The sequence below is a fragment of the Pseudophryne corroboree genome, chromosome 2 (assembly GCF_028390025.1).
Source record: "Pseudophryne corroboree isolate aPseCor3 chromosome 2, aPseCor3.hap2, whole genome shotgun sequence".
NCBI classification, from domain to species: domain Eukaryota; kingdom Metazoa; phylum Chordata; class Amphibia; order Anura; family Myobatrachidae; genus Pseudophryne; species Pseudophryne corroboree.
Genome location: NC_086445.1, coordinates 126,714,415 through 126,727,948, shown reverse-complemented (window position 1 = coordinate 126,727,948; position 13,534 = coordinate 126,714,415). Strand labels below are relative to the sequence as shown.

General features: G+C 43.3%; 1 protein-coding gene across 1 annotated transcript in view; it reads left to right on the top strand.

Moving 5' to 3' along the window:
- Positions 1 to 13,534, top strand: part of ATP8A2 (ATPase phospholipid transporting 8A2) — a 1,320,460-nt gene that overhangs the window by 604,447 nt on the left and 702,479 nt on the right. Inside the window, exon 25 of the mRNA XM_063951698.1 lies at positions 6,028 to 6,200. Within this exon, the coding sequence (XP_063807768.1) occupies positions 6,028 to 6,200 (173 nt within the window). The remainder of the gene's footprint in view (positions 1 to 6,027; positions 6,201 to 13,534) is intronic.

Below are 13,534 nucleotides of genomic sequence, written 5' to 3'. Positions count from 1 at the left end.
TTAACTCTTAAGGACCGTACACACTGGCCGATATATCGGCCGTTCTCTTGAACGGCCGATATATCGCGGCTCCGTCGGCCAGTGTGTACGGCCGATACGTCTGTGAACTCAGTCGTTCACAGACGTATCGCGTCAGCCCCGCAGCACAGCCAACGGCCAATATATCTACCGATATATTGGCGTATCACTGTGTGTGTACGGCGGTCGGCCGACCGCCCGTACACATGCTGCGTCGGCCGGCGGTGATTGACAGCTGAACTGGGCGGGTGTGTGTACACGGCCGCCCAGTTCATGACGTCAGTCCCCGACGGATTGGGCAGTGTGTATGCACAGCACACTGCCCGATCCGTCCATAGATATATCTGCAGATCAATTGACCTGCAGATATATCTTTCCAGTGTGTACCCACCTTTAGATCCCTTTTTCTATAGCCAGTTACTTCTGGTTCATTATTCTCAATTATAACTTTTACAATGGTATGACGGTCTGACCCTCTGAGATAAAACTGTGGTGGTGAAATATACTATGCTCTGATATACACAAGTGCGCTTAGATGTCTACAAAGCTGCAGAGGCTTACCAACCAATGACTGCAGAGGAGCAGATGTTTGCAGTAACGGAATGGAGATGTTTTGCAGATCATCCCCGTTTGTGACAATGTATAGAGCAGGCGGCTTATATCGCATAGTTTTCGTGAGAGTTCAAAAAATAGATTTTATTTGATGGAGGAAGGTTATTGAAATCAGATTAAAAAAAGATTTGGAGTGGGGGTTTTTTCAGTGGCATTTCTTGAGCTTTTATTAGGACACATTTTGCACTTTCTTGTAGAGTTTTGGTATAGAACAGGTATTATTAGGTACAGCAGTATAAATCAGAAGTAAGGAGAACTCGCGCGCAATACAGCAGCTGGAAAGAGAAACACTTTCCTGAAGGATCCCTCTCCCTTCACCAAAGGTGCAACAATAGAAAAATAATGGAAAGCGTAACTTATCCTGCGCTTGAACGGTGAACGCACAGAACTGTGGGACATCACATTGGAGGATTTGCCATCCTGTTCCAGCAAAGCGAGGATTTAGAGGATTACCGGGATCCCCTTTATTACATAATACAATATAACATATAAGGATTAACCACTACATACAAAACACAGCGATAACTCTGGTTGTGCCTCCCCCCCCCCCCCAACCATCATATAAGTGTGCTGGTCAGTACTCTCAAAGCTTAATATAGGTCACACATTCCTGCATGCTAGACATGAGCATCTGTGTGAGGAGGGGAACCTTGTATATTAGCAGTTGCGACACAGACCACCCTGGATTCCACCAGAGAACCATCAAGTGACATTGGACTCTATTGCAGGAGCAGCCAAGGTCAAGGCCTCCAAAAGGATTTGCTTACTAGCAAATAAGCAAAATACCATATCCCAAGAGAAGATCGCAGACCTGCCAAAGGTCAAGTAGGGGAATGTCTACCTTCCGTTTGTGGCTATATCTCTAGGATGAAGTGGGCTTTAGTGATGAGGAGCTTCTGTGTCTCAGACATGAGCTTATTTAATGTCTCCGCTAGAACAAGAGTTTTAATCTCATTATTAGGCAAACAAAACCTCACACGCTAAGTATGCAGATGTTTTAAAACTCCCTCAACTTGTATCATCAATGCACGACTTGCCCACTTCAGTGGGGAAGTGGACTGGATTCGGGAGTGTGATCTTCCCCTCCAGTGAAAGCTTCCGGAAATTCGGGAGAGTAGGCAGGTATCCAATATCTATTTATATGGCTGCTCCACATTTTGCACAAGAGGATCTTCTAGACGTTTCTGTACAAACGTGCTTTGAAAAACTCCTTTCTATGCAACCAGTAGTCTAGAACATGCGTAGTCTATATGGGAGCACTTTATCTATTCTTACCTACTCATACTGAATGAGCTGAGTGGTGTATTTTCTAGCCTAAGCGCACTTCAAAATTACATGGGTTTTAATGTAAATCTCATGGAACTTCTGAATAGTTTATGATATTTAAACCATAGTAATTCTGTATAGTACATATATGCCCTCATTCATCTTCACTGCAGTCACACCAAACAGCCCCTCTTGGCACGCCAGGTCGCGTGACAGTCTTCTAGTGACAGGCGTGTTTTTTGCAGAAACTGCATCTTAGTCGCAACGCAATGCGACTAGCATGCACGAGGAAACTGTGCTGATTAAGTTGATATATGACGTGTATATCTGTGTGCGACTGAGTCTCTGAGTCTGTACACAATTTTTTTTCCAATACAAGTTCTGTTCTGCAGACTCAGTCACACACAGTATACACGTGTTATATATCACATTAACAGCACAGTCTCTCCTTGTGTGTCCTAGTCACAATGGGACAGATGTATTAACCTGGAGAAAGGATAAAGAAGTGATAAAGCACTGATCAGTGCAAGGTGATAAAGCACCAGCCAATCATTACGGATTTGAAAAAGGACAGTTAGGAGCTGATTGGCTGGTGCGTTATCACCTTATGCTTATCACTTCTTTATCCCTTATCCAGGCTTATTACATCTGCCCCATTTTGTTGCAACCTAGACGCATTTTCCGTCAAAAAAAGCAGAGCTGCACAGGACCTAGCGGCTCACTCATGCCAGGTATCTCACCCTGCATGGTGCATTGAGACTAGATGTATGAGGACGCCTCTGTATGTTATATAGTCCCATAAGCTGAATTTAAATGAGATATGCCAACAAATGATAATGACGACAATAAACAAGGGAGGTAGCGTTGCTCGTCATGATTTAGGACTCTAGTACCCCATACATTGCAGCTGCACTACTACTACCCAGGATCCTTTGTGTACAAATAAGTGGTCTCTAGCACTCATGATTCCAAAGAATGAGTAAATTAATTTTTGTTGGCAGTCTTTAAATAGCTGGAGGAAGGACCACCTTCCCTAGGCATGAGTGCAGCTTTAAGTACATGTGAAGATGGTTCTGTGCCCAGATTCCAGCAAAAACATCATTACAGCATTTAAAAATACACTTTAAAAAAAAAAAACTTTTGTTAGACTTCAGTAGCGTTTTAGTCAATAAATGTGAAGCAAGTTTAGAGTGAGAACTGCTCCGTATTGCGGGGGCCGTGGGGTGATAGGGTATAAAATGCAGTGATTCGGGAGACTGACTGCCCAGCTGGGACCACACATGATCTTTCCTTCAGGATGTTTCAGTACTTTGCCTGTCAACAAATTATACTCCTTTACATGGATTTACGAGAGCGCTACAGTGGCATAACGTCGACTGCTTGGCAAAATGACTGCTTACACCGAGCATGGAAACTGAATAATCTCTCCGTATGTGTAATACACCAAGAATGAAATTAGCACTAACTGTTTTCAAATGATCAAAAGAGTGCAAGAGTATTTGAAACTTTATCACATGATCCTTCAGAATTGTGGATTTTGAAGACTGAAATGTTGAAACAACGATTATGGTCTAGACTTGTTAGAACGGGAAACGACAGAAATTCACTCAAGTCAAACAACAAACAGCATCTTGACTCTCAGATTTTTTGAGCTAATATTGTTTGTGTTGAATTCAGGCTGCATATGTAGAACATTGGGATAACAATATGTACATTTTTGTATTTATTTTTACTGATATGCAATTAAAAATTAAAGTCCATTACATTTTCATTACTGTAGTCTTATTGAGACTTTATACTGTAACACAGTTAAAGTGGGATTGAGCATTTCCTCCTCCCTCCAATACAGACATTTGGAGCAAGATCAAGTATTTCCATCACTGCCTTTAGATATTACATAGGACAAAAGGGTAAACTGCAAAAGACAGCATGTCAGTTAGTGTGTTTGACTCTGCCAATTCACACAGAGCAGATCTACAGAGCAAAGCAGGAATGGATGTTATTCACACTCTGCTGCAATATTGTTATTTTAGGAAGCACCTTCCTCTTAATCTAGATACTAGTATCAATAGAAGGTGATGAGAAAATGATGGACATATTTGGTTATGTTTTACCACTAAGGGAAATTCAATTAGCTGAGAAATTGCGTTTCTGCTAGAAAAATGTTTTTTTTATTGCGACCCCTGCAAAAATCCTCTATTTTATTGCCTGCAAAAAATTATTGGCGATAATTCTTCTTAGGTTTACCTTGAATTTCTTTTCTAGTTGAAAAAAATAATCTATTTTAAGGTTAAAATGTCAGGATTTGGTTCAGAACCCATGGGACTGGCCCAAACCCCACCCCCGAATGACTAATTAGGAACTTAGAAGTTTTTAATTATTTTTAATTGACCAATAAAGACATGTCATTTTGGGGGTCAAAAAGTTCAAAATTATGGAAATTGTGGTACAAAGAATAGGACAGGCATATTGAGGTGCTTTATGGGTGGGACAAGTGTTTTAGGTTGGCAGGTGGGAGTTATTGGGGGGGGAGGGTTTTGGAAGTTTTTTTAAAGTGGCTTGAAATTACTTAAATATATACTTATACCCATTTTTATGTACCCCTCAATTTTTAATTTGAGCACTTGAAAAACACTGGCTTTCTAGAATTTTCACACTTTTTCTTAGGTACCCCAAATCTTTTTATTATGACAACTAATATACTTTTATACTGTTTTCCTATACTAGTTAGCCTTTTTGGGGGGTACAGCCTTTTTCTCCAACACTTTTCTCTGGTTTTGATGGTAAGAATTATGGCGTGAATAACATTTTTGGGGCATCTGCAATTGAATAGGTCAAGCCGCGGGAGTGCACAAAAAAATTAAATAATTTCACTGCACTTTTCGACGATAGCTGCAAAAAGTTTGATCACAGTAAAATATAGCGTTTTCCCGACTAATTGAGTACAATCCTTGGGGATAGATGTATCAATCCTAAAGAGAAAAAGTGGAGAAGTTGCCCATTGTAGCTAATCAGCTTCTACCTGTGATTGTATACACTGTGCTAGAGAAATGACAACCAGAAGCTGATGGGTTTCCATGAGCACCTTCTCCACATTTCCTATTTATACATCTCCCCCTTAGGGGTATATTCAATTAGGGTCGAAAGCTGCCGTCTGTCGAAAAGACGTCAGTTTTCGACTTTTTAAGGTCGAATCGTGATTCGACCTATTCAATCCCCAGCATTTTATTCGACGAGTCTGGGAATTTGACTTGTCGAATAGTACATGAATCGGCGGTATGAGATGAGAGGGGGGTGAGCCGCGGGCAGACAGGGGACAGCAGCGCCGGAGGAGACAAGGAGGAGACGGGAGAGCCGCAGGCACAGGGGGAGAGCAGCGCCAGAGGAGACGGGAGAGACACGGACACAGGGGGAGAGCAGCGCCGGAGGAGAAGGGAGAGCCGCGGGCACGACGGAGGAGACGGGGGGGGGAGAGCAGGGAGCGCAGCGTTACAGCAGCGGGCAGTGTAGCTGGAGGATGTCACAGCCGCCGCTCACAGCGGACGCTGAAGTGAGCGGCTGCTGCGACTTCCTCCGGCTTCGCTGCCCGCTGCTGTAGTGCTGCACTCCTGGCTCTCCCCGTCGCCCCCCCCCCCCCCCTTCCCCCGGTCTCCTTCTCGTCTCCTCCGGCGCTGCTCTCCCCCTCTGCCCGCATCTCAGCTCCTGCATCTCAATTCCACTTTTTTTTAAAGTCTAATTGAGATTGCTTTGAATAGGCCAAGTCGGATCCATTCCGACAAGTGAATGTCGGAATGGATCCGACTTCAATTGAATATACCCCTTAATACTTTCAGGTTTATTACTGACCTTAGTTATACATATACTTTGATATATATTTATATTCAGGATGCTATATCTGAAACTCGATAATGTTAATAATTAATAAAGTGGCCTGTGGAGGTTAAATTTCACTGTTTTATTATTCAGGGACTAGTAGGCATATTATTAAAGTAAAAGTCATTAACATCATGTTTATGTTGTGTTCTTGGAGATAGCTGTAATTGAATGTAACAAGCCGTGAGACAAGAGGCTTCAACAATTTTAATAACTCAGATTTACTTAACTGAATTAAACTTTCTGTCTTTCTTAAAGGCAACAAGAGAAACTTTAACGAATCACTGTACCAACCTTGGAGACGCTCTCGGAAAAGAGAACGACCTTGCTTTAATCATCGATGGACAGACCCTGAAGTACGCTCTAGCATTTGAAGTCCGCCAGTGCTTCCTGGACTTGGCACTTTCCTGTAAGGCTGTCATCTGCTGCAGGTACGAAGAGTACATTATTTATATGTCATAACAGCCGCCATATTACAGGAGTGCGTATGTCTGGAGTTAGGGCTGTGAAAACTATACTGTATCTTGTAAAAGAGTTTGGTTGGGAAATGTATAGCACATATATTCTTGACAGCCAAATCAATGAGCAAAAAGAAGAAGAAAAACAATTTTAACTGGAACATTTTATTATGAGCAAAACAGAAACTTAAAGATAATCTCGGACGAAAAACTACAATGTAACCAGATGTTGATTTGTTTTATATTTTCTGTTGTATTGTTATTTAAGATGTTTGGGGAATGTTCTTTTTCTTGACATCTATAGTGCTAAATTTGATTTACTGCTCTTTTTACTGTAGATAGTGATGTTTTACAACGTCCAATGTTACATAATGTGTGTTATTTAGAGACTTACAGTGCATCCGGAAAGTATTCACAGCACTTTTTGTACAATTTTTGTACATTTTGTTGTTACAGCCTTATTCCAAAATGGAATAAATGCATTTTTTTCCCTTAAAATTCTACATACAATACCCCATAATGACAATGTGAAAAAAGTTTTTTTGTGATTTTTGCAAATTTATTAAAAATAAAAAACTAAGGAATCACATGTACATAAGTATTCACAGCCTTTATTGTGAAGCTCAAAATTGAGCTCAGATGCATCCTGTTTCCACTGATCATCCTTGAGATGTTCCTACAGCTTAATGGGATTCCACCTGTGGTAAATTTAGTTGATTGGACATGATTTGGAAAGGCACACACCTGTCTATATAAGGTTCCATACTTGACAGTGCATGTCTGAGCACAAACCTTTGATAAAGCTGCACTGCTTGCAGTGAAACGCGTCAGGAGGAGGCTACTTGGGTCACTAAGTGTGATATTTGCTGCCGTCCTTATCCATCCGGACCAACAACTGGACTTTGCCAACTGATTTTGCCAACTTCAGAGGGAAATACGGGACACTCATCCAACCTTCTCAAGACACCTTCACCCCCATCTCTATGAAGAGGACACCGCACTAATTGAGGATCCCGAACCTGGCTGGTTTATGAGATACAACAACAGAGACTCTCTTAAGGGACTACTCCTCTAGCGGACGTTGGGTAACGTGTACTGGTGTGACCACACTGTTAGTCTGTCCCCCTCTGCCCTTCAACCCAGTTGTATTAATAGGAACGGATGGTATTATGATAGGCAGCTACAATTTATCGACCCACACATGCTAACCTATCAATTGTCATGTTTTAACTTGCTTTATATGGATCTTAGATCCAGTGTTTTATTGAGGCCTAATTTCATGTTTTATTAAACTAATGATTTTTTTCACTCAATCCTTTTCATTAAGAATTTTTATGCAACACCATTAGCGCTGCTATCCTTTCTTTTGGTTTTCTGAGCACAAACCAAGCATGAAGTCAAAGGAATTGTCTGCAGACCTCCGAGATAGGATTGTCTCGAGGCACAAATCTGGGGAAGGGTACAGAAAAATATCTGCTACTTTGAAGGTCCCAATGAGCAGTGGCCTCCATCATCCATAAATGGAAGAAGTTCGGAACCACCAGGACTCTTCCTAAACCTGACCGGCTGTCTAAACTGAGCGATCGGGGGAGAAGGGCCCTAGTCAGGGAGGTGACCTAGAACCCGATGGTCACTCTGTCAGAGCTACAGCATTCCTCTGAGGAGAGAGAGAACCTTCCAGAAGGACAACCATCTCTGCAGCAAACCACCGATCAGGCCTGTATGGTAGAGTGGCCAGACAGAAGCCACTCCTTAGTAAAAAGCACATGGCAGCCTGCCTGGAGTTTGCCAAAATGCACCTGAAGGACTCTCCGGCCATGAGAAACAAAATTCTCTGGTCTGATGAGACAAAGATTGAACTCTTTGGCATGAATGCTAGGCGTCATGTTTGAAGGAAACTAGGCACCGCTCATTACCAGGCCAATACCATCCCTACAGTGAAGCATGGTGGTGGCAGTATCATGCTGTGGGGATGTTTTTCAGTGGCAGGAACTGGGAGACTAGTCAGGATAGAGGGAAAGATGAATGCAGCAATGTACAAAGACATCCTGGATGAAAACCTACTCCTTGACCACAGACTGGGGTTCATCTTTCAGCAGGACAATGACCCTAAGCACACAGCCAAGATATCAAAGGAGTGGCATCAGGACAACTCTGTGAATGTCCTTGAGTGGCCCAGCCAGAGGCCAGATTTGAATCCGAATGAACATCGCTGGAGAGATCTGAAAATGGCTGTGCACCGATGCTTCCCATCCAACCTGATGGCACTTGAGAGGTGCTGCAAAGAGGAATGGGCGAAACTGCCCAAAGATAGGTGTGCCAAGCTTGTGTCATCATATTCAAAAAGACATGAGGCTGTAATTGCTGCCAAAGGTGCATCAACAAAGTATTGAGCAAAGGCTGTGAATACTTGTGTACATGTGATATCTTAGTTTTTTATTTTTAATAAACTAGCAAAAATCTCAAACTTGTTTCACGTTGTCATTATGGGGTATTGTATGTAGAATTTTGAGGGAAAAAAGAAATTTATTCAATTTTGGAATAAAGCTGTAACATAACAAAATGTGGAAAAAGTGAAGCGATGTGAATACTTTCCGGATGCACGGTACAAGAAAATGCACTAGTCCTAAAAGTAAATCTTTGTTTTATTTTCTTTATAATTCAATTGCGTTGCCATTTGTTTTAAAATTGTACTCATCAGTTTACAAAGTGGAGACTGAAGCAGTATTTATGAGAACATCCTATAGTAATTATAGAGCCTTATGCCTCAGCGAGGTCACTGGATTTAGTGATTTCAAAGACTACAGCCTCGTGAATATTGGTTCTGGATACATATTTGCCTCTTCTACTATGTGTCGGTCACTCACTGAAGGGTGATGTGTTCAGGTTGGCATGTAGTGACAGTTGGTATGATTTCTAACTCCTCCCCCAGTGTCTATGATGTCACTTCAAGAATGTTTCGGCATAACCAACATCTACAGTCTCCAAACACTTGTTAATTCCCATACTTATCACATACCATCTCATGATGACAACACAGACACTCCTGATAACTATCCAATAATAACATTGCAACATTGCTCACAATCAGAAATGTATGTATAGCAGTATAGCAGAAAGTAAAAAGGCACGCAGAGATGCACAAAAACAAAACCACTCTGAAGAGGAGAAAAGGTCAGGACGTCACAAAAATACAATAGTACAGATGAAAAGAAAAAAGGTAATGCTAAGGATAATCTATATAATAAAGTCAAATGCTGATTAGCGAAATAGGCAGATGAGGGGAAAGAGAGTGCTGGAGTAAGAGATAGAGAGAAGAGGAATATAAAGATGGCGCGCACTAAAAGAGAGCACTGTTTTTGTTTCCACTTTCCTGGCCCTTATTGGGCCTAATTCATAGTTGTATGCTATGTTGATGTTGTATTATTATTATTATCCTTTATTTATATGGCGCCACAAGGGTTCCGCAGCGCCCAATTACAGAGTACATAAACAAATAATCAAACAGGAAAACAGCAATTTACAGTTGATGAGAATATAGGACAAGTACAGGGTAAATAAACATAGTTACATCAGCAGATGACACTGGAATAAGTATCAGGTGGCAGAAGACTGTTGGATTTGGTGCACTTGAAGATTATTCAAAATAAAAATTGTTGTACACAATTTGAGCTATTATTTGCCATTGCGCACACACTGAAGCCATGTTTCTCACGTACCATTGAATTGCAATTTAGCACGCACATAGAGTTTATTTGCAAAGTGAGTGACAGGTAGTCAGTGTTTGGGGGAGGTAACAATGGGTGGTTAGACAAACGCAGGTGTGCCGGGACCATGTTCTGGCTGTTTCCTGGGTGTGGCAAAATCTACGAGTGCAACTTGAGATCCCTCTGCTCTGTCTGTAACTGCATAGACTTACTCTGGAGGCCGATGGTTGAGCGATGTTGCTGACGAACTGAACATCTCAGTAGGTACTGAACACAACATTGTTCATGAGCAGCTCGGGTATAGGAAAAGTGAACGATGTTGTGCACAACACCCACTGAGATGTTCAGTTCATCAGCAGTATCACTAACTTGAATGCGTCTGCCCTCTTGAATCAGACCTTCAATATCATACAAACTGCATCTGCGGTGGACGTGTTTGGCTTGTTAAATCGTTGCTCATCTTGAATGTCTATTCTGCCGTTATCAAAGACAGTGCACTAAACCTGTTTCTATGACATGACGTTATCCCCATACACCTCGACAAGTTGGGGATGAATCTCAGCTGCTGATGTGCCTTTAGACGCAGAAATCTGATCATGTGTGACCATGTTTCTGCCAGCCGTCATCTGACACCTGATATTGGAACAGTATCACTGATATGAGGAGCAGTCTAAATAGCCGTGCGGGGAAGCAGTGGTCTACCTGCTCTGGCCTGGCGGGAAACTAGAATGTAATAGAGAACATTACACGGGTGGTCTTCAGTTGCCGGCCCCGACGGCCAGCATACCGGCGCCGGAATCCCGACCGCCGGCATATCGACACCTTCTCTCCCTCTTGGGGGTCCATGCCCCCCCTGGAGGGAAAATAGATATCGCGCGCCACCGTGCCCGCAGCGTGGCGTGTCCGTAAGCTGCTCATTTGCGCTCGCCCAGCTGCCGGTAGGCCGGTGGTCGGGATTCTGGCGCCGGTATGCTGGTCGCCGGGAGCCCGGCCACCGGCATACCCTACTACACCCCTTACTTACTGAACCAGCCTTGTGCAGCCAATGTTTCCAATGTGTCTGCCTTTGCACACACGCGGCAGATGTAAGAAGCTGACAGTGGGCGTCTCTACCACAAGACAACTAATGAGTCATTAGCATATTTTTCCAATTACACAGCAAGCAAACACGCATCTGTGATTGCATTAGAGTTCAACTATTAATCAAGCACATATTGAAATTTACAATAACCAATGCAAATACATGGATAAAACAGTATTCAGATCAAATAATGTGATGGTTACAGATCGGTTACATATAGAATGTTAGGTTTTTATTATTTGGATGATGGTGTTCCTTTAAGTATAAAAAACAAGTTTGCATTTAAAATTGTTTTAAAATGATACTTATCTGTCTTGTGTGTATTTGTCAGGGAAAAATGGAATCCGTAACCCCGCCACTGTGATCTGGCTTTTCTTCACTTAAGTTTTGCCAGACTTCAGCAATCACAAGTTCCTGAAATGCGCTTTGTTTGCTCAGCAGTTTTCAGCCATTTGGTCTATTATATAAGACTTTAATTCGGTCTATAGATCAACACTTTAAATAAATGAAATAACTTGTCTACTCTTGAAACACATTTTTATAATTTTACTTTTGTTAGAGTGACTCTGGGCCTGATTCAGACTGGTACGCTAACCCAATTGCTAGCGTAGTCCGATGTGGGGACACTGCGCATGTGCAGCCAGCAGGACCTATTCTGCGCATGTGCAGGATGCAGGACCCCTGCATCCTTGCACGCAGTGCCCCCTAAGCGCCAGCCTGATAGACATGCTGAGGGCGTTTGGGGGTTGGGAAGAGACCATTCCTCAAAACGGAGGCTGCAGATCTGAGACGGAAACTGATGATCAGTTGTCCCACAGAGTGATCCGATGGTGCGTCTTGAGACGGTAGCAGGCAGTCGCCTCCTGCTACATTAGAATATTAGCTGTGCGGTATTGCACAGCCGCTTCCCTGCAGCTGTGCAATATCGTACAACTCTGAAACAGGCCCTCTATAACCTGGGATATAGAAATGAGTAGTAGTAGAGAATACAATAAATCTTTTCCTAGCGTTTCCTCTGTCCTGTGCCCCTGTTCACAGGAAAATCCTGCGTAACCCCAGCAGTGTGAGATCTCGATTAGAGCATTGCTGAACAGGGTCTGATGATGGGCAGCGCATCTTTATTTGCCCCACTGTGCAGTGGAGCTTACAATCTATGGGGTTTATTTACTAAGCATTGGAGAGAGATAAAGTACCAACCAATCAGCTCCTGTCAATTTTCAAATACAGCCTGTAACATGGCAGTTAGAAGCTGATTGGCTGGTACTGTATCTCTCTCCACTTTATTTCTCTCCAAGGCTTAGTACAGAGTCCCCTATATCCCTACCACTCATGCACACATAAACACAAGTGTTCATATAATCAGAAGTCTGCTAACCTACCAGTATGTCTATGGGGTGTGGGAGCTAGTTAAGCACCCAACGGGGCAGTTCAAAACTCAGGCAAGTAACGTTTAAGGCGGACCATAGCTGTCCTCTGTGAGGGACAGGCCGGATAGGAGTCAGAAGAGTAATTACACATACTATTGTGTAGTTTCTTCCTCTGACGGAACGCACCTGATTATCGGAGGGAGGGACTGTAAGATATAAATGAGCATGGGTATTTTTGAACATGTAATTCCGTCTACACACAGCTCTTGCGATTTTTAGAAAATTGCACATGCGTCGGTGCCTGCATACACAACGGAATGCAGTTAGAGGTCATCACAGAGTAGTATGGGTTTCGGCTTTTCAGAGATTAGTGTATGCAGAGAGGTGCCCGACTTCAGATGCCTTTCTTGCATCAGGGATAGGTCTGGTGCTGACGCATACACTGGGGATGTTGATAAATATTTTCACAAGCAGATGGATGGTGCATGTGAGGTCGTGTAGATGTGGCCTTCTCTGAATGCTGGCAGAGATCCATATTTATTTTCAACTAGCTGAATACCCGTGCTTCACTACAGAATGTCAAGAATAATGCCAATCTTTGTAAAGGCCGCACCTCTGGGCTTCCCCAGATTAATGCTGTCAGAATGCTGGTGCTGAGGAGAATAATCCGCCTCCTTCTCTGCCCTGTTCCACCTCTGATGCTGCCCTGCTCAGTGCTGTAAATGCTGGGACAACAGGCCAAGCTCCGCCCGCTGTATGTTAAATATGTTAGGTTTGCAGGCTGACTCTGTGTCAAAGGGCCCTAGGTCACCTTGCTTAGCTTTGAAACTAAAGTATGCATGTGCCCCTGCCCATGTGTGCCTGTGCCACTACCCGTCTGCCCGTACTCGTAGTTGCCTCTGCTCCTACCCGTGGGTGCCTCTGCCCCTACCCGTGGGTACTTCTGCCCCTACCCATGGGTGCCTCTGCCCCTACCTGTGGGTGCCTCTGCCCCTACCCATGTGTGCCTCTATCCTTACCCGTGGATGCCTCTATCCTTACCTGTGGGTGCCTCTGCTCCTACCCATGTGTGCCTCTATCCTTACCTGTTGGTGCCTCTATCCTTACCTGTGGGTGCCTCTGCCCCTACCCATGTGTGCCTTTATCCTTACC